Below are 26,617 nucleotides of genomic sequence, written 5' to 3'. Positions count from 1 at the left end.
TAACATTGTCATATGTTTATATTTGTGGGATTGAAAATAATGTATCTACTATTGAACGGAAAACCTTGACATTGCTTCAGTTGATCAAAAGTGCTTTCTAAAGAATACTAGATTTTGAATGTGATAAAACACTGCGTCAACAACAGGTTTCCTGTTGAATACCAGACTATTTCTGATAAAAAATACAAGTACAATGGAATATCCGGATTGCATGTTTCGACGTTGGATAACACATTTTGGGTTTTCTTGCACGTATTTAGAAGACGACGACTGATCAAATAATCAAATGAATACTATAACTTATCAGTTTAAATGAAATAGAGAGTTAATATCTATCAGGAGTGCATCATTATCATGATTGTATAAATAAGTTAATCGATGTAGCTTTCTTTCAAACAAGGAGAATAGCAGACATCTGTAGATTAGGATTTATTGTGATTGCAATTTATGTTACACTTTAATCGATTTAAAGATAACTTATTCTTAACGATAACTTTTTTGCAACAAAATCCGGACAAGTGCAACATAGGAAGTTTGTATTAAAATACTAAGGTATGTAAGATTGAAACTATTATGATAAAATTCTTGATCAGCTCTCTATTAGTCAAGTTATTGACGAACTGTTTATTCGGATGATATACAGATATGATAGATAAAAACTTTCCTTTCACAGTAGAGCTGCTCGAAGAAACTGCGGAATTTATTTAGCGCCCCGAATCAAATTTCAACAATAACAATTTAAAATTGATGATTTAGTTAAATTCGTTTTGAGAGGGTCAACAGGAACTACTATACGAAGAGAGCTTAATAATGAATATAACAGCTTTCCTTCAAATTGACGGTACTAGGTTTATATCCAAAATGAGCTGAAACAGCTGTAATAATGTCTCAATTACTTTAGAAAACATAATTTTTTCAGGATTTTTCATCATTAGGATTGGTGAAATCGAAATATTTGAAAGCCAAAGATGTATAAGACCTGAAGACGTAAATGATCAAAACGGAATGTCCCTTATCAAGTGACAAAATCAAAAGCTCAAACACATCAAACGAATTGAAAACAACTGTCATATTACTGACTTGGTACATACATTTCCTTATGTAAACAAGAGGATCATGAGAGCCTGGTATCGCTCACCTGTAATTTCAGTTTCAGGCATTTGACTTATTTGTAGATCTTACTTTGCTGAACAATTTTTTCACTTACACTTTATTTCTTTCTATAATAATATTAAAGATAATATATAGCCCACAACTGTAAAATGTCCTAAAAATTAACTATTTCTGGACAGTAACTCAACAATAAGTTGTCCTATTGGTCTGAAGATTACTAGACAGGTAGATACAAAACTGTTTAACACTTTCACTTATGTCAGTTTTGCTCTTACTGCTTTAGTTTTTGAGATGAAAGCCAAAAACTTCATTTGACCCCTATGTTCTTTTTTTAGAAACTGTCGCCATGTTTTTGAATGGATCAAATCCCCGAATACAATCTATAAATTAGATTCTCTAAGGAACATTCAATTTAAAGGTTAGAAGTATTTGGCCAAGTAGTTTCAGAGAAGAAGATTTTTGAAAAATTAATTAAACTTTCACAAAAAATGTAAAAAAAAAAACACATTAAGGGCAATAACTCCTTAAGGGGTCAATTGACTTTGGGCCAGGTGAGCTGAAAATGGTAGATAAAACCTGGTTTTATAGCTAGCTAAACCTCTCACTTGTATGACAGTCGCATAAAATGCCATTATATTTATTATGTGTGTGAAAAAAACAAACAGACATAAAAGGAAACAATATCAAAAATAGAGGTACAGCAGTCAGCATTGTGAATAAAGGTCAACTTTGCCTGAGAGATTTGAAACCTTGCATTCTAAATAATTTCTCGACATTTTTTGTTTAAATCATGTCAGTATACGTACTTGAGGAATGACATTTGCGTAAATGATACCCTCGGGGACTTACAGCCCACTAGCAGATGTATCGACCTAGTGCTAATAAAAACAATACCTGTTCATTTGATACAATTTTATTTAGCCTATCGACTATTTCTAAATGAACTTTGGTGGATATTTGTCTCACAATCTCAGTGTTGACTGGCTAGTGATACAGTAGTTGGACTACTTAGACCACTCGGCCACCGAAGTCCATGCTTTTCGGAGGCAAATAGCATGCGAAAATAAAAACAAAATTAAATCTTTTGATCGACTTACGAATTTTACCGACTTGTCGCTCACCAAATAGAATCATTGGCAATCGTACCATATCTCCTTATTTTTAAGCTGGTATATGATTCTGATATACATTACATGCGGACCTGGTGTACGATTCTGGTCCCCATTTACTTGTGGACCTAGTATATGATTCTGGTATCCATTTACATGTGGACCTAGTATATGATTCTGGTATCAATTAACATGTGAACCTGGTATCTGATTCTGATACCTATGATATTGACAATGATAACCATGTGGAGATGGCACTTGTTGTTTAGTCAATTCGAGTGTGCCCAATCGTTGAACTCGAGGTATGAATACTTTTATTAGGTTTATAGATGTTTTCCATACTTTGTGTTTTAGATTGCAGATGTTTAGTTTCTAGTCGCATCGAGTACCTCCTGAGATGTGCTCCGTTGTTCTTTTTGAAATGAATCAGGAAGAACCATTTCATTGACAAATGCAACCAACAAATAATATTTGTTATTATCATATACATAAAATACATCATATACATTATATATTATTATTGTTAATATCCTGTCACGTAGTGTTGTCATTTTAGCGATATATATTTTTTAACATTGCCATATTAGCGGGAGGTTTGGCTAGCCAGAAAACTAGGTTCATCTCACCAATTTTTCTAAAAAAATGTCCTGTACCAAGTCAGGAATATGGCAGTTGTTATCAAATAGTCCGTTTCTATGTATGTTGGAGTTTGTATTTGTTGCTGTTTAGTGTTTCTCTTGTTCCGTTGTTTTCCTCTTATAGTTGATGTGTTTCCCTCGGTTTTAGTTTGTAACCCGGATTTGTTTCTCTTGATCGATTTATGACTTTTGAACAGCGATATACTACTGTTGCCTTTTTTTTTACAGGTAAAACGATGATTAACACTTTTTTTTTAGTTTGAATTAATTATGTCGTATAATGAAACAGATCTTGAACATCGGTATTATATATTTCTATAACATAATTGCACTTACTTGTCTATTTATGTATGTTTATGTTGATGTCTGATCATATGACCATCGACATTCTTCTGTGTTCATCTTGATGGATAGCTAGACGGCGTTTTGTTCTAAAATACGTTATGTTAATGCTGATACTTGATAACTATCTAATGGATTGTTTATTGTTTCTTATGGAGCTTTTGTAATTGTGGTAAATATTTTAGTTAATTATAAATCAAGTCAAAGAGTTTGAGTCAATTATGTGATATTGAATTTGGCAGCTTATGTACTTTTGATTAAAACATTTATTATTGTTGATGGCTTTGATATTAATAGATTTATGTTTACATAACACATGTAGGCTTGTACCTACATATCACTTGTCTAATTGTTGAACAGCATATTGTCATATTTAGATTTCATATTTTTGTTGTCGTTTAGTTCCTATCTCTTTGGAGTGTACCGCTCGTCCCCTCTAGAAAACACTTTCTTTGAACCCCTCTTAGCGACGGAATAAGCATAGATATACACAGAGGGGGTTGAAAATGAAGTCTTTCATTCCTCTTATTTATACATAATATCAAAAATCTATTATTAGGATTTTAACTTGGGACAGACACATACCGTTAGCGTCAAATAAACGAAAAGGTTAATTGTCATTCGACATATCGTATTTATAAAGTACTATAAGTCAGATATCGTATTAACTTTATTTCAATATATGTATTAACATTAATCGTCATGTGTACCCCTTTCCCCCCCTAAAATAAAAACTTGTTGTAGAAATTATTAGTTTAATTAGAAGTTATTTATGGGTGAACACTTTATGATCAGTTGATTTGCCCTTGATATAGATATTAGTTTAGTGTTGTAAATTAGTTGTTTATTAACTTGGTCATTTGTTTTTATTTGTGGGATTGTAAATAATTAACTTACTGTTTAACGGAAAACCTTTGTAGTGACACAGTATCAAAAGTTCTTTTGTAAAGAATATCAAATATTAACTGTGATACAATTCATTGTCAACACAAGTGTTCCTGTTTTATACCAGACTGTTTATAATAAAAATTCAAGTAGAATGGGATATCCGGATATGTTTCAACGTTGGATAATAAATTGTGTGTTTTCTTGCACGTATTTTTGAAGACGACAACTGATCAAATAAACAAACTGAATACTATAACTTATCAACATAAACGAAATAGGAAATCAGGAGTACATTATTATTAAGTCAATTGTAGATTTCTTTCAAAAAAGGAAAATAATAGATTTGTTGTTGTTGGGATTTGTTGTGATTACAATTTATGCCACACAATAATTGACATAAAGTTAATATATACTTTATAACAAACATATTTGCAGATTCAAACCAAACCAGGACAGCAGCAATACAGGATACTAAGGTTGGTTTTATTTTAGATATAATTGATAAACTTCCTGAGGCAGCACACTATCAATCAAAGTACTGACGAAGTGTGGTGATCAAGTGTAACAAATTGTATTTCGGACGATTGAAGGACAAAACCTTTCCTTTCTGCGTAGAACTTACTGGTCACAGTAACTGGCATTTGTTTTTTAACGCCCTTTATCAACTACTCAACGATAACAATTTAAAATTGATCAATTCAATAGATTCTGTCAAAGAGGGTCAACAGGGACCACTGAATAAGAGGACCTTAAAGCGCATATACTAGCTTTCTCCAAATTGACAGTGTTAAGCTTGTGTCCCAAATGAGCTTAAACAGTTGTAACAATGTCTCTATCGCCTGAGGAAATTTCAGAACACTGTATGGCAATTAGTAGAACCCACTCGCCTACTTTGATTTTGACTTCATTTCTATATTTTCCGTGCGTTCTCATTTGCTTATTTTTAACTTTGTCATACAAGTTGATGAATAATTTGGTGTATTAATTTTTCTTTCTTTTAGGATCGGTTGATACTATCTTGCTTCCAGGTTTGTTGATTTTTTCTTCCATCACGGTTTATTCCTTCGCACTGGTTGTGCGATTGCCGAATTTCTAACGAGAGGTGTCATTTTTATGGTAACTCACTGCATACGGAAAAACTGTTGGCGAATTAGAATACGGGAAGACAATGCTTCAATAGAAGTACATTTCTGAAGATTTGGATAAAATAATTGATGTTCTTTTAAAAGAAAGTCTATTTTATAGTATAATGTAGCCATTCCAGTGTACACAATATTTTTTAGTTAAACTTGAAGGATCATATGACTTTAAAGTCATCGACAATTGATTGAACCGTTAACAATTTGAAGTATTTCATATGAGTTAATTTATCACGTGGGACACATGTACAGTCAACTACCGATTTTTACTACTTTGAGATTGAAGTGTTATTATCCCCGAAGCACATCTACCGTACAGTACACACTATTTTAATTCACTTTGAAATGTTTTTAATTCGTGGCCATGCTGGTTTGTACAATTGTCTACTTGATCCTTTTTGTTAATTCGCAGAGGTTCTTACAGGGGTTTGATCCCTGAAATAACTTCCCTAATGTCGCATATAAATTTGAGTGAGCAAATTGGCAAGAAGCTCTTTTCCGTAGGCAAATAGCATGCAAAAAAAACCAAAAAAAAAAACAAACTGAAATCTGCTCAACGACTTACGGATTAAAATAATGTACCTAGTTATTTTTTACACATAAATTCAATATACTCTATAACAAAATTGCATATTATACCTTTGTTAGAGTTCTCCCCAAAATATGGATCTTTAATTAGTTTATTCCAACCTAAGCACATTTTTCATATATTCCTTATCATGTTGTAAAATCATCTGTTTCACCATTTAACAAAATCTTTTATAGCATATCAAAAGTAAAAGTAGCAGAAAATTTGATCTTGGAACAACAAAATAGGAAATAACTCAGAGACCTCAAAATGGAACCAGTGGTTTTTGACAGCTATAACATCTTAACAAGGGAAATTGCATCGGGCTTGTCTACAGGTACATATATTTTTGTCCGGTATCAAAAATTAATAAAACTTACAAAACTGATGCATCGTTTACTTCTAATAGTACATGAACTGCACACTTTTACAGAGCTTATGATTTTGACACTCATGTCTTTTTGTCTTATATATTTGTGGCTTTCATTGTTTAGGTTTGAGCTTCGCCAATGAATGCAAATCCAGAAAAGCTCTTCGGACGAACGCAATTAATAAAGTTTAATTTTAAAAATTAATAGCGTTCTTAGTAGTGTTTTATTTGTTTGACGTTTTTACCTATTGTATCTGTTTGTTTTGCTCACACATTGTTGTCAATATAATGGAATTTTATGCGACTGTCATACAAGTGAGAGGTTTAGCTAGCTAAAAACCCAGGTTTAACCCACCATTTTCTACATAAGGAAATGCCTGTACCAAGTCAGGAATATGACAGTTGTTTTTAATTCGTTAGATGTGTTTGAGCTTTTGATTTTGCCATTTTATAAAGGACTTTCCGTTTTAATTTTTCTTGAAGTTCGGTATTTTTGTTATTTTAAATTTTACTAACTATAGCTCTTGATTTAGTCTTTTCTTTTGGTTTGAGATCTTCATTGCCTTCTTGGACTTATCTTCAGATTTTAAATTTAGGTCGTTTCAATTTCAATTATTATTACTACTGACATTAAAAGAGGGACGAAAGATACCAGAGGGACAGTCAAACTCATAGATCAAAAACAAACTGACAACGCCATGGCCAAAAATAAAAAGACAAACAGACAAATAATAGTACAGATGACACAACATAGAAAACTAAAGACTAAGCAACACGAACCCCACCAAAAACTGGGGGTGATCTCAGGTGCTCCGGAAGGGTAAGCAGATCCTGCTCCACATGTGGCACCCGTCGTGTTGCTTATGTTATTACAAATCCGGTAAATAGTCTAATTCGGTAAGTCACATTCGTGAAAAGGGAAGGGTATTGAAGTTACGGCATAAGGAACATATCCGATATGATCTGTGAAACGGTTATTCCATAACGGTCAACGAACTCGTGATGACGTCCGTAAAATTTACGAAGGGATGATTTCAACTTCACCATTTGGAACTCTTGGTTTAATAGCTTCCTTGTGAGCATCTATCCTCTATCAAGGAAATCATGATAGGAAACACAAGCCCGGGAATATCGTATCAATTGGGAGATATATACTCCGTATGCAGGCGCTGCTGGAATGTTGCTACATAGAAATGGAAAGTTCACAATTGGGAAGCTGAAATCATATCTTTTGTCGTAAAGTTTTGTTTTCAACCGACCCTCATTGTCAATTTCTAGATGTAAGTCAAGATATGAGGCAGACTTAACTGTATCTGTAGTATCCTTTATCTCTAGTTCGATATGCCAACATTGATGTTACATGTATAAAGGTCAGGGCAATTAAGGAATGTTACACCAGAAAAAAACTTATATCCCAGATACCAGCTTATGATTTGGTTCGGCAGACACGCGTTTCGTTTTTATTAATTTCATCAGTGGAACTCGAATCAAAACAGTTGCAAAGCCAAATCAAATTCAAATATTACTAAGTTGGATAACAACAAAAACCGAAAAATCAGAAAAATTGTGCAAAGTACGGCTAAGGCACTATATAACTGGAGGAAGAAAACTCTCAACGTTTTGAATATTTTAGTTGCATTGAGAGAAATTAAAGTATAATTATGTTCACACTACTGTATCTCCTATTATTACTATTGAATATTTTCTTGGCAACATGTCTTTCTAGTCTGTTTTGAGGCAATATGACAAATAGGTTTAGTCTTAAACGACCATTTTATCTAAAAACGTTCGGGACTTCGGTGGCTGATTGGTCTAAGTAGTCGAACTACAGTATCACTAGCCAGTCAACAATGAAGTTGTGAGTTCGAATCCCGCAAGAGGCAAGTGGTGTTAAACACCAATCAATCAATCAATCTAAAGACGATCTACAATCTGAACAAACAAAAATGCGTCATAAATCAAGATTAAAACAGAAGGTGCATGTGTCCTTTCCTTGTCAGTGTTTCTCTTTTGTTTAATCTGATTGTTATAGTTATTTTGAGAATGTTGTGGTAATTGAAGGTCTTTTATATTTTCTATTTAGTTTATTCAAAGATTGTGGTGATATCAATTGATGTTCTGTTATGTAGCTCTTATTAGTCCAATAATCTAGTTTTACAAAAGGGATGGTTGAGCTCTAGAATAATCCATAGTATAAAATGTGCCTATCAAATGCCATTAACTTTGCTAGTGGCAATGTGCCAATGGGAATTTTATGTTATTTTCAAAACTTGGTGTTAATGATACCTTCCGCGGTAATTAATTTGAATAGTGTGCAGAATTTCTTCTAAATTCGATCTGATTGACAGGCACTTTTCGGGTATGTAGTTGTTACTGATTACCTAGAGTATGAAACCTCAGAAAATAGTGAGAAAAAATAACGTCCTGTATTTTATATACATGTTGTAAATTAACAATATATATGAAAAGTACTGAATTTTCTACAGTGAAATATAAATGTCTAGAAGATGATGAATGACGTACATTTCAGTGAGAACGGCGCTTATTTTTCTGGAAAAAGGTTATCATGTAAATTCTGGACCACTAATCTAAATACAATAGATTTGAAATGATTCACTACGTTTCGAATTGAAATTAAAAGCTGATCAAATTTCCCGCAATTCGCATTTAATATGTTGACCAAAAAATCAAAAAACCAAAAAACCAAAAAAAAAAAAAATAAAATAAAACAAAACCAATAATTGAATTGCTTTAAATAACAGGAATGTTTATCATCACACTGCATCAAGTTTCCCACTAGCTAGAAATAAGATGTGACTTTGTAAATGGTGTGACGGGTATTACACGTACAACACGATATGCTTATTTTGTTGACGTACTTGGCCCATTTCCGTTTGGAGTTCATACGATACCAATTGTTATAATTCCACCTTTCTTTATTTATACCTTATGATATTTTGACTGACATCGTGATAATTAACCTATCTTTATATTTATTTAATGCAAAATCACTACAACATTAAAACGCTATTTTGATGTTTTTCAGAAAATATAAAGACAATGAAATTTATTGTGAGGCAGTTTGGAAAAGGAATACTTGAAAAGATTGTTTCGGGGACAGACTTTTTACAGCTCCTGGAAGAAAGAGACTGGCTCTCTGCGGAACGAGTTGATCAGCTGTCAGAACTTCTGCAAACAATTGGTAGGCATGACTTGGACAATAAAGTACAGATGTATGCAGATTCTGCGATCTCAAGGAATCTCTCTAATCATAGTAAGTTTGCGCTGTGTGATCGAAAATGTTTCTTTTGATTTCGAAAAATTCAAGTATTAAAAACATGAAAACAATTAATATTGGAGGAATGGCTATTATGCAAGAGTGATAACTCCCAATTTTAATATTAAAGGGATGGCAAGGATTCAACTTGAACGATATTCAGATTATTCTTTTTCATGCACTTTTCCTTTCCACATTACCGTTAAAAATGGAGGAAGGCAATCTTTTCCAATACTGTACTGACATTATTCAGTTAAATTGAACGTTCTTATAGGGAGCACAATAGTATTGATTCAAAGCGACAACACTAACATTTTCTGAATGTGCTAATTTTATACTCAAAACCAGGGAAAAAAAAGAAAAAGAAAGTTACATGTGATAGAGGTAAAAAATGATGCTTTTTGGGGAGTATTTAAAATTTTCTGTTGCTGTACAAAATGTGACCGCAGTCATCATTACATTTAAGAATAACTATTTTTTTCTTCAGATTATTACGGAATATATTGTATGCAAATGAATGAAAACTATGTGGAGACATCAATGTACAAGAAAATCGTAGACCATCTGCAGTGTCAAAATACTGTGATTATAAAAGGTAAAGACATGGTTAACTTCGCCACATTCTTTGTGTGACTGTTCCAAGTCAAGATCTGGTAATTCAGTGGTTGTTGTTGGTTGCGTTCTGTCATATTTGTTTTCCGTTTATTGTTTTGTCAGATATACGGTATGTTGGTTTTTTTTTAATATAAATGGTTTCACTTTATACCATGTTGGTGACTTTTATAGCTGACTTTACGTTTGCACCGGCCGACAAAGCTGCCAACAATTAGGTGGTTGTATTACGTAAATACTACACGAAAGTTCTTAAGAATGAAATAATAAAACTTTAGTTCTTCTACATTCAGGTCCGTGCGCTCCACAGAGAGCCATATAGTAAACAATCAAATCATATCGTTATCTTGATGATACTTTTCGTTAAATAATCAAGAATTTTCTAAATATACTGCCGAAATTCATCCAGAAGGAACTAACTTAAAATAAAACTTACATGAACTCGTAAATTTAGTTACGATCCGGGTTAACCTATCGGTCTATTAAATAAACTAATTTTAACAGGTTACCAATTCAATACTCAGATAAGATCTTTGAATATTATTTAATATCGGTATAGATATTGACATGTTAATGACGTCTTTACACTAAACCAATTTGATAGTGGATGTGTATTGATTGATATTTTAGTCTTAGACACATGATTTTTTGTTAGTTGTTTTTGACTTTGAACTAGCATTTTAGTAACGGCGAGTATTCTCAGATCTGTACTCTGTGTACTTTGTTATTTTAAAGTTTTTTATGTGCCCGTGTGTGTAGTGATGTCATAGATTTTAACGAACGTAATCAATGTATCACTGGTAAATTAGTCAGGGATTTCGTTACCATAAATTACGTAAAATTCTTTCATAGATACAAAGATTTGATTAGTAAATTTGGCTGTACCTTTAGAAAACTGATTAAAATTGGTATTTCACATCCTAAATTTTACGGTAATATTTTACTTAAAGCGCGTAAATCACTATGTGATCCGTGTAAACTCATTGAACCTTTAAACAAACTTATTAGTAAAGGTTATCTTACCAATGTTGTAATTAGATCTTTGAATATAGTTTACATTGGCACTAATATCGATTTTGTCATCAGCAAATTAAAACATAACTAAATTTGTATTCTTTTCAAACGGGATGTATAAAGACACACCCACGTTCATTTTGATCTACAAAGAGGTTAAACTCCTAACTATCTAACTGTCTGTCGATACATTTATTTTTGGCATTGCACAAGTCATGTCTTCTTTGACTGTCCATGACGTTAAAATACTAAATCCCTGGGATGTGTTTTAGTTGATTTTAGTCTCTGATGCATGATTTTTTATTATTAATTGTTTTGGCTTTTAACTAGCTGTCAGTAACTGCGAGTACTCTCAAATCGTACTTTCTTGTTTATTTGATCTGTTGATACTAATTGTAATGCTTTTTTGTTTTTTAATGTTATTCAGGGTTATATCTGGTCTATATACCAGCTTTGATAAGTGTTTGGTATTACTATAAATTTTCACTTCGTACTATGAACATCAAAATTATTTATTTTGTAAAAATATTTCCTTTCTCTATTGGAACTGTACACGTTTACCTAACAACAAAATTATTTTCATTAACATGTGTTTAAAGTAATTGCAAATGGCTGAATTTTTTGTTCGAGCATATTGTTTTTCTTAAATTGTTAAACATTTCATACCGATATAACATGTTACTTTTATTATTCTTTCCTTAGTTTATTTATTTTGTATTTGCATTGTATCAGAGGTCAAATTTATTTGTTCATTGTATGTTCACTGGTGTTAATATGTCCTTTGATTGAGTTAAGCTATTTCAGTTGATATTTTATAGTGTGTCTTTCTATGTTGTGATGTTACACTATTGTTTCAGAAAAAGGGTGAAGGTTTGGTACCATTAAAACGATTAAACCCGCTGCATTTGTTTGCACCTGTCCTAAGGCAGGAATCTGATGTTCAGTAGTTGTCGTTTGTTGATGTGGTTCATAAGTGTTTCTCGTTTCTTGTTTTTTATATAGATTAGACCGTTGGTTTTCCCGTTTGAATGGTTTTACACTAGTAATTTTTGGGGCCTTTTATAGCTTACTGTTCGGTGTGAGCCAAGGCTCCGTGTTGAAGACCGTTCTTTGACCTATAATGGTTTACTTTTTTAAATTTTGACTTGGATGGAGAGTTGTCTCATTGGCACTCATACCACATCTTCTTATATCTATTTGTATTGATCTAATGAATTAAGCCCTTTTCAACTGATTTTTTTATAATGTGTTCATATGCCGTACGTTTACACCACTGTCTCAGGTTAAGGGTTCGGCGCCTGCAAACATGTTTAAAAGGTCGTTTGATGAAGAGTATATAAAATTGCCTATTCCCTTGTCGTACTGACCTTAACATTTATTTTTTTGGGGGTAAATTTCCATGTTATTGTGTTTAATCTTAAAGCTTGAACAGTTTAGAATTTAAGAGATTTATTGTTGTTTTGTATACTGTTATTGGTCTTTTGCGTTTGAATATCCCTCTTTTTTATATTGTAACATTGATAGACACCTGATATATCTGTCACTTTTAAAAGCTACATAGGAGTTGCCCAACAGAAACAATAAAACGTTATATCAACAAAAGATAACGTGTTGCCGAAAAAAAAATGTTCTAATGTTTTTTTTCGCATAAAGATAAGTCAGAATATAGCTATCAATTCATTATATCGTATAACATATATAAGGCATTGTTTCTTCCTTAATCATTTTTTTCCATATTCGTAATACCATATTAGGTTTTCTTTTTCTTTAAAATATACAAGCAGCCATGTTTACTCCTTATACTGTTTTTATCAGCATTAAGCACTGCAATATCTTATTTTCTAGGTCCACCTGGAACATGGAAGTCACAACATGCTTTTAGATATGCCCATTACTTCTCTAAAGAGAAAGGCACAGACAAGTCTTTAATTTGGAGAGTAGATTGCAATACAGATTTAAACATTTTTAATTCTTTTTCCCACTTGATGAATTTTTTAAAGATTCAATGTGTTAACTCTAAAAACAGAATTAAAGAATCAATAGAAGTAATGCTGTCTAGAGCATTAGACGTACTTGCAAATGATAAATATAAAGAATCGAAACATTTGTTTATTCTTCTAGGATTCACTTGTTCATCGCTGCCAAAGGAAACAATACAATCTTTATTACAAGGTATAAAGGCACATACTAACATCTTTGTACTAGCAACCGTAAGTGAATCTCTTACGAGTGACTTTGACAACGACGTCATTGAAATGCATGGTATGTTGGAGGAAGAAGCTATTGACTTTCTAAATGTTCCTAACATCACTTCAATAGAACAAGCGAAAGTTCTAGCGAAAAAACTTAGCTATTTACCAACAGGCCTACTTTTTGCAAGAACATATATGCAAACAACACAAATTAGTATAGAATCATATTTAAGTAATTTAGAGACCATAACGAATATTACCACAGATGATTCGTCAACGAAAGCATGTCAGTTACTTATTCAACTGGCAGAAACAAAAATGTCGAGAGAGGAAAAAAAACTGCTTCATTACTTGCCATATATAAATACGGACAATATACCTGTTCTTCTTCTAAAATACCTTTTACCTCGTTTCCTGGTAGATGATTCTAAGACTGTGTTAATCAACAACTTTTTGAAGACCCTCAGCAATCATTCATTGATATCAATAAAAGGCGTAGATGATTCTAGAGTTGTTGCAGCTCATTCTTTCACGTTAATGATACTGAAATCGTTCGAAACAAAAGAAAAGAGAACAGAGTATTTAAACACACTACTTGACTTTTTCGTTAGTTATCTAGACCTTGATGCTCGCTGGCTTGAAGTCATTCATAGAAATGTTTTGTTTCTTGATCACGCAGAAGCATTTCTTAGTAATGTTGATATTCAGTTTGAAACACAATCCAAAGATATAAAAGCCAAGTTATGCTATTTATACACAGCAATTGGAATAACATACCGACTCTATGGCAACACAGAACTTTCCGCCGCTGTTTATCTATCTAAGGCGAAAAATACTGTTTATAAAAGGATTTTAGGGAGTAATTCATTTCAATGCAACAAAACAGAACACTCTTTCGATACAGTTGAAGAATATCTAAATGGTAGTGAAGCTCTACAAGAACATTGCAAAGATATATTTCCAAAGTTACAAAGAAATGGTAGAGAACTTTCGATAAATTTTATAAACAACTTTGTGGAAAATAAGTGCAGAAGTTCAAGGAGTATTAGCCTACTGTGTAAATATAGCGATATAGGTATCGACAACGTAAATAATAACCAGCTCTCAGGTCTCGTAGTAGATCATCTTAGAAGTAAAAACTTGATCATGGATGCTGAGCATATTTCCGAAACGTTTCTTATTGAACTACTTATTAGGATTCTCTATAACGAAAGTAAAAACACGTGGTTGGTTGAAATGTCAAAAGATGAATTCTCTGCTGGAAAAAGAACTTTAATGAAAAGGTTGTCTAGTGCTTATTTTCCGGTTACTCCTGAAAGCTTAACGCAATTTCAACTAGCCCATATCCTAACACAACTACTGGAGAGACACATGGAATCTATACATATGACCAGTACTGACTCTATAGGTCATGAGGTAAAACAAGTTCTTGTGTTTTGCCCAGTGTTTAGTCCTGTTACCCATCGGAGTGGCATTATGTACTTGGCACGTTCAATTTTTGATGATGACAAGTTTGCTAGTTTACTAGATGAAGCTATTAATTTATTAGACGAAATAGACAAAGGCATCGAAGGCAAGGGATTCACTGAATTCGGAGTTGTTAAACGCATTGGAGATTCAAGTCTTTTTCATTCGGTAATGATTGATACACTGAAAATGGAATGCTATGAAAAATTAGCCAAAGCTGTCCAGCCTAAAAAAGAGGAATTTTTACAGAAAGCTATTTCGATTGCTAAACGACTGGAATGTCAAATAAATGACATGGCATCATGGAAAGCTCTGTCTGGAATCCATTTAAAAATTGCCAAACTGTTCATAAGAACCCAAACAGAAGAAAATATAAGGAAAGCAAAATACCATTATAGAAAGGCATACGATCGCGAATTTGAAAGTAATAATACAAGATTCACTCGATTTCATCAAAGAGCTGTTATTCATTATGCTGAATGTTGCATACAATTTCCTACATCTGATGACCTTAAAGTTGCTAGGGAAATATTGGTCGACATAAAACGTCGAATAGGAGCCGAGTCACTGTTTGAAGAGGAAATTAAAAAGATAGACAATAGTTTAGTTAGTTTGTAAAAACTTAATATTAAGCTGTGAAATCGTATTAAAGTGTAGTAAAGAAAACACAACAATACACAAACAACTAAAAAACACAAAAACAAAAATAGTAAACAAAGCAACTTCCAAATTAAGAGGTCGTTTCTGTTGTTATAAAATAGTGTCCGTTACCCTGATTTCATCTGGTTTCCAGGTACAATTTTCAATGAAATAATGGACTATTTTTCCACTTCCGATCAAAAATAAAACACGTCAATATCGTATGATAACTTTTATTATACTCATTTAAAAATGAAATTGAAGGTATTTCTTTATACAAAGGGATCTACAAATCTACTTCCGGTTAACTGAAAGTCACTTCGAGTGTCACATGATGAATTTCCTTACGCAGTCATATACGATGTGAATTGACTGAATAAAATTATACGGTTTTATATACGTTAGTTTTATCCCTTCATAAAAATAAGGGTGATAATACATAACGCAGATTTTTTGAAACTACCTTGGTATTTAATATGATAGCTTATTTAACAATAATTCCTAAATGGTTTCTGTGTACCTTTAAATGAAACTATAATAACCGTGATAATGAACTTCCATCGGTTTGTTAAACGTTTTGTTAGTATCGTTGGGTATCTAGTTTAAAACTTATCTACAAAAATATGGTTTTTAAGTACTTTTCCTTGAAATGAGAAATATTAGATCCGGTTTCCATAGAAAATAAAATATTCTATGTCGGATTAAGAAAATATATAAACATGTAGTTGCTGGACACTTTGAAATAAAATCAACTACTGTCGGTGTGATATATATGTAACTTTCTGTTGGCAATGTTAAATTCACAAACCTACTATTATTATGCGAAAAGACCCAACGAATGTACAAATATACATACCTTATCAATAAATTCCTTATGTAAACATTTTAAGGGCATGAACTCATTTGTTACAATACTCTATAATCATGTAATAAAGATTTTATTTTCTATAATTATAGCAACAACTGTCAATGAACAAGAAACCTGGTTCAACTATTCAAATTGAAGATGGCACAATTAAAAAAGAAGATAAAGAAGTGCAGACTGTATTTTCACAGTAAGTCATTCAGTATCCCATTGCAAAGGAGCACATTGAATTTGTAAAGAGACGGTCGTTTAAAGTATGTATACGCGATACGAAGATAACATGTCAATGGTAGTTTAATTTCAGTGCGATACAACCCGAATCTTTTATGAATTTGAATATATATCAGAGGTCATCGTACGACCGTCTACATATTTTGATATGACGTCACAAGTTTTGTAGAAGCTATTCAAATCAATAAGTGAATGAGTTTATTATATATATAAAGGAAAATGATGTTCATGGCAGGCAGATATTTGATAGTTTCTGTTAATTCTATTCACTTTTATAGACTGAAGGATGGTTGTGGTGAAGTTAAGAATTTGACATACTGTTTGGATATTTAGCTTTTATTGAAGACAGTTTGGGGATTCTACACGTCTAATTGGTTGTTTGTGTCGTAAGGCTTTCTGAGTTTTTGTATATCAAATAGTAACTTTAATGATTGTTAAACATTGTCATTTTTATTCGGATAACCTGAGAGTTAACATGATGCAAACAATATACATAACGATTTTAAAATTAAAAACTTATTCCAAAAGTTTAACACACGGAAATCATATATTTTTAAAAGAACATAGGACCGACACATTTTTAGCGTTGCGAAATCTTGTTTCAATATTTCTTTTAAGGGAAAGATGTGATATTGTGATTATATTTGTAAAACAAAAATTTGTAAACGAACTTGTCAAAATCAAATGCTAGCAAAGGAACTGGGCTTTCATTGTTCTTCTTCTAAAAGTAAAATTGTAGACTGCAGCATGAGATATAATACCAAACTTCACTGCAGGTTCATGAAGCCCCAGCCTAGTATTTTGCGGAATTCTTAGCTAAATAATGATCGCCCTACACGTACGTTGTGAAGACCACAGACGCCAGGTTACATGTGATATGAACAATTTTTTCAGAGTCTAAGTTATAACGAAATCTTGCAAACACTCCTATAAAAACTCGACCATTCATTGTAAAATTCAAGAACAATACAAACATTTAGACGAAGACAAATCTATTCAAAGCACTTCTGGAAATTACTAGTGTGTTCACGAACAAGTAATCGTGTATGTGGCAAACAGTGTTGATGGACTGCATAACAATTACGTAAAAAACAAACCAACTGAAAAAGAAAAAGGGAAGTATTTCAAATCAGTGAAAGTGTCTTACTCCGGTACGGGTATGAACATACGGATATTGTGTTATTCAAATTTGATGTTTTTACAATTTTTTGAAATTAATTTTAATTAAGGAATATATCTCACTCATGCAAAGCTCTGATTCCTTGCTCGGCTTCGACTATACATCATGTCCATTTTTGTTTTGTCAGCTCTTTTTATATACGTTTTCAAATATCATGGCATCGAGAATCACCGAAGAGACATTTATTGTCGAAATGTCGATATCTGGTGCAGTAAAATTGGTACCATTAATGTTATTAAGATTAAACATGCTTTGTAATTAAGTCATTATTATTATTATTTTCATTAACGTTTAATTATTATTTTAATTGAGTTTGATTATTATTTTTTCAGATTATTATAAAAATTATTATTATTATAATTATTGAAGGTATGACTATCAAATGCGATTGTTGACAGAACTACAACATAAAAGAGAGCGACTTTTATCTGATAAGAAAAGAGCTCAATCTGATTTACAAAGAATTCATTTGGAAATTGAAGAAGTCGAAAAGGAATTACAAAAGATGAATTATATTTCGGAGAAATAAGGAATGACAAAAAAGAAATGAAAGGGAAAAAGAAAAGAAAGATTCCAACATTAGGTACATTTGTGTACCTGTATGCAATGTGTGACTCATTCATTTTTAGATCTTTAAAGAAAAACTAATAAAATGTCAACAAAAGATAAGGAAATGCGGCAATGTAATTGTAATAATCGTGAATCGTCAAAGTATTGTTTGATATAGAAACTGGATAATTTCCTGTTTACTGTAATAATAGATGTTACATTTGATGCCATTATAATAACTGCAATGTCATTATAAATGTAATATTTGATGACATTATAATAATTGCAATATCAAGATAGATGTTAATTTGATGACTTTATAATAATTGCCATATCATGATTCGAGTATCGCTCGTGTATCTATGATGAGTTTATAATATTTGATAACATTATCATTAATTTCATGTCATGAAAAATGTTACATTTGATGACATTATAATCAATGAAATATTATAGAAAATAATGACAAATGGTATTCACTGATGCTGCTATGGAAGTATCATAATGACGTTGATTCAGAATTGTTTTGTTTGCCTGTAAAAATTCATGCCTCGTTTATCTAATGTTTCGGTAAAATTTGTAAGTTGAATTCATTTTTTTTCAAATCGAATTTTTTTATGTACATGTAGTAGGAAGTTTTATATCTTATGATATCCTGGTGTACGACCTTTACACATTTTGGTTCAATTTTTTGTTCAATTATTAAAAACACATAGCAAATAATGTTCCGTACTTACTTTTTATTTCAAGGTATATTTTTCTAGACAAACTTTCCATTCAAATTGTTTTAGAAATTAATTGTGAGAGTTAGTGTATTATTACACAAACACTCCGAAATGGTCCAAGATATTAACATATTTATAAAGAGTTATTGCAGTCATACAGACTAACAGAATTCTGACTTGTAAACTTCAATATCCACATTCAAATGTTTTCATACTTGAATTCAATGCGTAATATTTGAAATTTGAATGGAGCCATGTTGATCTCATACAGATAAAGAGTTATATGTTTCAAGTCTAATGCTCAAGATAACCAATTTTATTTGCTAATTGAAAAGCGGAATAAAATAATTTAAGACAGCAGGGAGAATAATTATGTAGTTTTAGACTGAGAGTGGGAAATTTATACTGTAAATGTTTACGATGTATCTGTAGTGGCCAGTGGGTCAGATTTGTCTAAATTATATAACACTTTTTCACGTAAAAAGAACTAGTGTGTTAGTGGATTCCATCCTTCTGATTGGTCAATGATCTTGCGGGGTCAGCACGAGTTCCCGTTTATGTGCCATGTGTGCGCCTCCTTTTATCATAAGCTTTCGTCTTGATAACTTGTAATTCTAATAAATTGCGTGAAATTTAAATTCCCACCCGCAAACCTTCCTTTATTTTATCTTTATAAGTAGACTGTAGTTGTGTAAATATGTTTTTTTAGTGGGGAAGATTTTTCTCCCCACCTTTGCGTTTCTTTGTCATTTATTCAATTGATATGATTTTAGTTGATGTAATTTCGTATCAATTATGTATTATAATTGCATATTAATTATGAACTTTTATGTCAAATGTTTTATTTGCAAATTGTATTTTTTTGCATTTTATTATTTTGAATAAATGACCTTTTTTCGTCAATCTTGTTTTTATACATATAGCGAAACAAGCTCAGACTCTGGCCTGTTGTATGTATTAGTATGTTTATGGTATCTGTCTGTCAGTCTTAAATAACGTCCAGCGCTACCGATGTTAACTTCAGGTTGAGATGAAAGGTCTAACGCTGCTATTTAAAGTCAAGTCATAATTTTTGTTCTGTTAAAAATATAAAGTTTCTCCTCAAAACCAATAATGACGAAAAAATCCATAAATTTAAGTATTAAATGGATGAATATAATCCAAATTATTTAGAACAATACATAAATAATGTTTTTTGCTGGGTTTATCAATCTGGTCGCCAATACTATATTATAAAATTAAGAATGGAAACGGGGAATGTGTCAAAGAGACAACAACCCGACCATAGAGCAGAAAACAGCCCAAGGCCACCAATGGGTCTTCAACACAGCGAGAAAATCCCGCATCCGAAGGCAGGCTTTACTTTTGAAATTTAATCAGAAACTATGGGCATAAATTATAAACAATAATAAAAAACAAGAACCGATAAAGAGCCTCATAATATGACAACGTTAAAATTAGATCTTTATTTAAGTAATTTTGAAAGCTTTTGTATTTCGACCATTTTAAGGTCTAACATGTTCGTTGAATTTTCCAAACCAATCTATTTATCAGTAAAATAAGGATGGCACACGAAAATAAATATAAACAATACTACTGTCGGCTGTCTCAATTTTTTCGTAAAAATATAATAAGCAAAATAGTCATCATCCTGCAACTTTAAGCCTTACGAAATTACGTATCTACCTTTTAGATTGAGGGTTGCAACCATTATTCAATATCTGTAATAAATTGTGGAAACTTTAGTGCTTGCTAAAATTGAGAAAGTAATATATATTAATGAATTATGACAATTAAGACCTTGACTTGATTCCCATAAACAAGCATGTACTACTCGACTAGAAACTAAAAACGTTTGTGTTAACTGTAATTATTTTGTAATGCTTTTTGCTTGAAAGGGCATTTTTGGAAGGCTTCTCTGCATTTTAAAGTATCTGACGAAAAACATCTCAAATGCATAAATATTTTTAAAAATTCCCTTTTACATTTTTATCTTTAAATTTTACTGCAGTGTTTTGTAGACTGTTGTTTCGTTTTTCACAAACGTTAATTTTAATGTCATATAAATGTGATTCTGTTTTGGTGAGAAATAAAACGAATTTAGCAGAACATACCAGCTGGAATGTATGCCACCCTTTTCTAATTCTGTCTGCAGTTTATCGAGTGAATATGGAAGGCACCTTCAAGATTATTCGTACGAAGAAGGATATTTTGCTGTTTAGAGAGAAAACAAATCTTTTTGTTTTTGTTGCTATTATTAAAACATTTATTTTATATTAATTTCAAATTCAAAACTATTAACCCATACACACAATCAATAAACGGACCTTCTCGCCTTTTTGTAATTAATGATTATAATAGAAAACAACCTAAGTTAGACTTCATGTTAATATAAAAAAGAAGATGTGGTATGATTGCCAATGAGACAACTCTCCGCAAGAGACCAAATGACACAAAAATTAACAACTATAGGTCACCGTACGGCCTTCAATAATGAGCAAAGCCCATACCGCACAGTCAGCTATTAAAGGCCCCAAAATGACAATGTAAAACAATTCAAACTAGAAAACTAACGGCCTAATTTATGTACAAAAAATGAACGAAAAACAAATATGTAACACATAAACAAACGACAACCACTGAATTACAGGCTCCTGACTTGGGACAGGCACATACATACAGAATGTGGCGGGGTTAAACATGTTAGCGGGATCCCAACCCTCCCCCTAATCTGGGACAGTGGTGTAACAGTACAACATAAGAACGAACTATAAAAATCAGTTTAAAGAGGCTTAACTCATCAGATGGATAAATACAAATACTACAAATACAAGTTGACGTGGCCGGGTACTTGTACATCCAAACAACAAAAAGACACTAAGTACAGATCCGAGAGTACTCGCAGTTACTGACAGCAAGTTCAAAGCCACTAACAACTAATAAAAAAGATCATGCATCTAAGACTAAATTATCAATCCGTACACATCCAGCATCCAATGGATTTACTGTAAAGACGTCATAAATAGTCAGAGAAAAACATGACCTTGTGCAATGCCAAGATACAAGTATCGACAGATTGTAGATCAATGAATGTGTATATGTATATAACAATAATATTTAGTTTGCTTTTAATTAACTGATAACAAAATCAATATTAGTACCAATAAAAACAATATTTAATGATCTAATTACAGTGTTGAATTGGTAACCTTTTAGAATAAGTTTATTTAAAGGATCGATAAGTTTACCAGGATCGTTTCTAAATTTCCGGGCACGGTAAACAATATTGCCGTAAAAATGAGGATGTGCAATCCCGTTTGAAGTTAGTTTTCTACAGGTAAAACCAAACTTCAAAACCAAATCTTTATATCTGTGGAAGAATTTAATAAAGGTTTTAAGTAATTTGTGGTAACGAAATCCCTGGCTTAATAATTTACCAGTAATACATAGATTACGTTCGTTAAAATGAAAAACGTCACAACAGACACGGGCATAGCGAACGAGTTGTGAAATATAAACACCGTAAGATGGTGCCAAAGGAACATCACCATCCAAAAAGGGAAAATTAACAATAGGGAACGAAAAATCGTCCCTTTTGTCGTAGATTTTAGTGTGGAGTTTCCCGTGTAAAACCGAAATATCTAAATCTAGGAAAGGACAGTTGTTACCGTTTAAATTTGATTTATTTACAATAAGTTCCTTTGGGTAAATTTCGGCAGTATATTGAGAAAATTCTTGATTATTTAACGAAAATACATCATCAAGATAACGGTAAGTGTTGTTGAATTTATCAATTAAATGCAATTTAGACGGGTCTTAACTGAGTTTGGTCATAAACTATGATTCATAACAGTACAAAAACAAGTATGCTATTAAAGGGGCGCAATTAGTGCCCATAGGAATACCTACAACCTGTCGATAAACATTGTTGCCAAAACGTACATAAATATTATCAAGAAGAAAATTAACAGCTTCAATCATCTCATCACACCTCCAGTAAATATATCTAGCATATTTACCTTTCTCATTAGAGAAGAAGGCTTCAAATGAGTTGCATCAAATATATTTGCATTAAGATTTACCAAACGACCATTTGATTAAATAGTCAAATTTTTGTTTGATAAGATTGTGTGTAAGTGTAGTGTAAAGAGTAGAAAAGTCAAAACTGTCAACAGAATCAAAAGGACCATCAAAAGCACGTAATATATCTAAAACATCCAAAGAATTTTTTACACTCCAAAAATAGTTAATTCCACTATTTTCATATATTTTATTACAATAGTTTATGATAAGCTCTTTGATAGTAGTTAAGGATCTTGTTTAAAGCACTGAAAGATTAGTTGTAAAACACTTACTAGAGGCCGAGATGAAACGATATTTAACTGTTTTTTTTGTGTAGTTTAGGTAACCAATACATAGTAGGGACCTTCAAATGTTCAGAAAAGCCTTAAGCTTTGATGTGGTTATGATATGTTTGTTAACTATATGACTCTCTGTGGGGTGCATGGACTTGAATGTAGATGAATTTAAAATTTCATTCTTTAGAACTTCCGTGTAGTATTTACGGCATACCACTACCACATTGTTGGCTGCTTTGTCGGCCGGTAAAAAACAAACCGCTTTGAAAGTTCTTGAAGTTTATTTCTTATTCTGGAAATAGGCGCATTATGTACTCTATTATTTACTTCTAAATTATTTTCAAATTGTGATATTCTATTATCTACCACATTCATACATTTATTTAAATAAGAATCAAGAGATTTTTTATCAGTTTTTTCCCGTTTACACCAATTTATACAAAACGAGGAAAGAGCATCTTTGGTGACCTGACGACACTGTTTCCAATCTATTTTAGATGGAGGACGATATTTTGGTCGTTTTTTCAAAAAGTTTTTAACCTCTCTGTCCTGGACGATATTGAGGTCCCCCGTAATAACATGGCCATAGGGAACATATCTAAACTTTGACGATTCACAGTTTGAAGTTAAAGGAGTATTATTTTCTACATTGACGTCTGATGTTACCGGCGTATAATTAAAAATTAAACTTCTGCTGGGTTTTTGTAAGTGTATGAAATAATAGGTGGTTCTGTGTTATCAAAATAGAGAGGTATGAAGTTTTGAACGGTAGAGTCAATAAATATACTAGATACGTTGATAAAATCAATACCTCTGCTAATATATTTAATTTTTAGAAAATGACGTTTATGATCTTCAGGTTTGTCGATACGCGGGAACAGCCTATGGTGGCAAAAAGCTGTAATTATACGCGAATATTCATACAGCGGGCTGAAGAAAGAGATGGTGTCACACTCCTTGAAAATATCATGTAATTTACTAATTGGTATTTGACCCAGTTTACATAATACTTGATGCCTACCATTATTTTTAAATATAGATAGGAGATTACCAAGTGTATAATCTATACGATGTTTAATTCGTTGATTTCGATTGATACGTTTGCCATAAGACCTATTATTTCGTTGTCTTTTATCCATAATATTCATGATATCAATAGAAGAAGTTGTAGATATGTTCCCTTGTCCAAGTATATTGTCATTTAGACCCAGGGGATAAGTTTTTTGAAGTCGTTTAATCCAAGACAGTTCGAAAATTTTACGGGAAACTTCAAATTGTTTATGCAATTGCCCTTGTTGTTTCTGGATCGTTTCGAGCGGTTGAAATCTAATAAATTTAATATTGTGGTTGTGTTTACCTAAATATTGATAAATTATACTTTTGAATTTCTTAGGTTTTCGGAAGCGGTATAGATGTTCCTGTGTTCGTTTAAAAAAACTACCGTCCTGTTTGTCCTACATATTGTATACCACACTTTGGCTTTGTTCATGTAACCAGATAAATGAGACTTTGGGTTTTCATGTGATGTCACAGGAAAAGGAAAGCGAAAAAGCTCTCCCGTTCACTGTTGACCTTACAGTATTATTAGAAGATAATCTAGATCAGGTTTGTCATTTTCTGGCATTGCACGGAAATATTTGTGGATATCCACGTGCATTTTTATTGAATAATCTGGCTGCAGCAGCATTACCACCTTTGACACAATTATAAAAAGTGTTAAATTTAGATGGGGAATTTTGATTGACGGCAGTTGAATTAATATTTGGAATGAGGCTTTTTTAGGGCACGTGAATATCCTTGAGAATTATAAGGTCTTTCCACTTTTCTGTGGACTCCAGACATATATATTCGAGCGTCACGTGACTTCAAAACATCATCACGCGCGCGGACCTAAAATTAGAATAAAACATTCGAGATCCATATCCAAATATGGAAAGTGAAACTTCCAAGACAAAATGTTACTCATTTTTTTTCTTCCTACAAGTTGAAACAAAATGTACACACAACACATAAAAGAAAGCATGAAGTATCAGTTCTCGTAGCAAATAGAGAAAATTAGAAAAAAAAAGAAGATGTTAGGATTTTTATTTATTAGGAAATCCTGAGGCTGTCCGTTTGGGAGTGCGGGATATACAAGTACGCAGCCTCGTCAGAATATGAACGTCAAGTCCGATGCCTCGCATAGAGAGAGTGTCATGCAAACTTTCAATCAATCAATCAATCAATCGACCAACCAACCAACCAACCAACCAAGCAAAAAACCAATTAATCATGTTTCGGAGGGGAAAGACCGTTTAACAATTGATTTTAAAACAATTGATTTATATTTTTTTTTTTCTTCCGCCAAATTTTGTTCTTGCGATAAATTTTTGTTTCGCAAGATGTCGCTTAGATGTTTCGTATATGATATCGAACAGTTTATGCGCCTTTGAAATTGACCCTGCTTAACCGAATACTTTTCTTTGTAGGAGTTATCTCCCTTAACACTGTTTTCCTTGTGCATGCATCTCCTCCGTAACCGTAAAAGAAAGCGACAAATTTATTTTACCAAATTGCTCGTTATATCCTCAGGATGTTTTGTCCAATTTTGACCGAAGCGATACATAAACTCCATATGAGAGTTAATTCCCCTTCTGTATTTGACATAAGGGATATATAAATGTATAGCATGAATGGTAAGTGATAGAGACCTAAGGTATATTGATTTGAGTTCCTTGGTTCATTTAAATGAAATTGAGGCCAAGGTCAAAGGTCAAGGTCATATTCTAAATTTTGTCTTTTCCTTGTTATTTGATCTCCTCTGTCACTTTTAATATTTCAAATTAAAGAACAAGTGCAAAATGTTTGCTTAATTGTGATTAAGATATGATACATTTGGTCTGAAACAATCCAATGATATCTAATAGGAGTTATTTTTCCTGAAATGATTCAATTTAAGGTTAATTGATTATTACTCCAATTTGGTACATGATAAAGCCATAGGGTCTTTTGCAAACTGTTGGTTGACATATGACCTTGAAAAAAGTAAACCGGAAGTGAACTGGAGTGAACCGGAAGTAGTATTTTTTGCACTTATTTCATGGAAAAGTACCTAGAAACCATATATTTTTTGAATAATCATAGGTTAACCTATCATTTGAGACCGGAATGGACATTTTATAAACCTGAAGTAGCATATTATCTTCCTTATTACAGGCATAAGTATATACAAACTATATATTTTTGGAATCAGTGTGAATAAAGCTATCATATGAGACCGGAAGTGACATTTTCTAAACCGGAAGTTGGCAATTATTTCCCTTATTTCAGGCAAAAGTATATAGAAACCATTTATTCATTGA

At 32.2% G+C, this 26,617-nt stretch overlaps 1 protein-coding gene across 2 annotated transcripts; it reads left to right on the top strand.

The window, feature by feature from the left end:
• LOC127719777 (uncharacterized) lies at window positions 1–19,821 on the top strand. Of its 2 annotated transcripts, none has more exons than XR_007990486.1 (8): window positions 1–552; window positions 4,526–4,566; window positions 5,995–6,134; window positions 9,214–9,441; window positions 9,932–10,039; window positions 12,916–15,330; window positions 16,326–16,423; window positions 18,014–18,152. XR_007990486.1 is itself a non-coding variant. In XM_052226037.1 (8 exons), exons 3-8 carry the CDS (start codon window positions 6,068–6,070, stop codon window positions 18,171–18,173), a joined length of 3,081 nt encoding a protein of 1,026 aa, XP_052081997.1. In that variant the 5' UTR covers window positions 1–552; window positions 4,526–4,566; window positions 5,995–6,067; the 3' UTR covers window positions 18,174–19,821. The 2 variants fall into 2 exon arrangements, 1 of the variants encoding a protein (XP_052081997.1); XM_052226037.1 differs by having other exon boundaries at window positions 12,916–15,335; window positions 18,014–19,821.
• The last annotated feature ends 6,796 nt before the right edge of the window (window positions 19,822–26,617 follow it).

The sequence above is a fragment of the Mytilus californianus genome, unplaced genomic scaffold (genome assembly GCF_021869535.1).
Source record: "Mytilus californianus isolate M0D057914Y unplaced genomic scaffold, xbMytCali1.0.p SCAF_11, whole genome shotgun sequence".
Taxonomy (NCBI): domain Eukaryota; kingdom Metazoa; phylum Mollusca; class Bivalvia; order Mytilida; family Mytilidae; genus Mytilus; species Mytilus californianus.
Note: the sequence above shows the minus strand (reverse complement) of the source record. Positions and strands in the feature narration are given on the sequence as shown.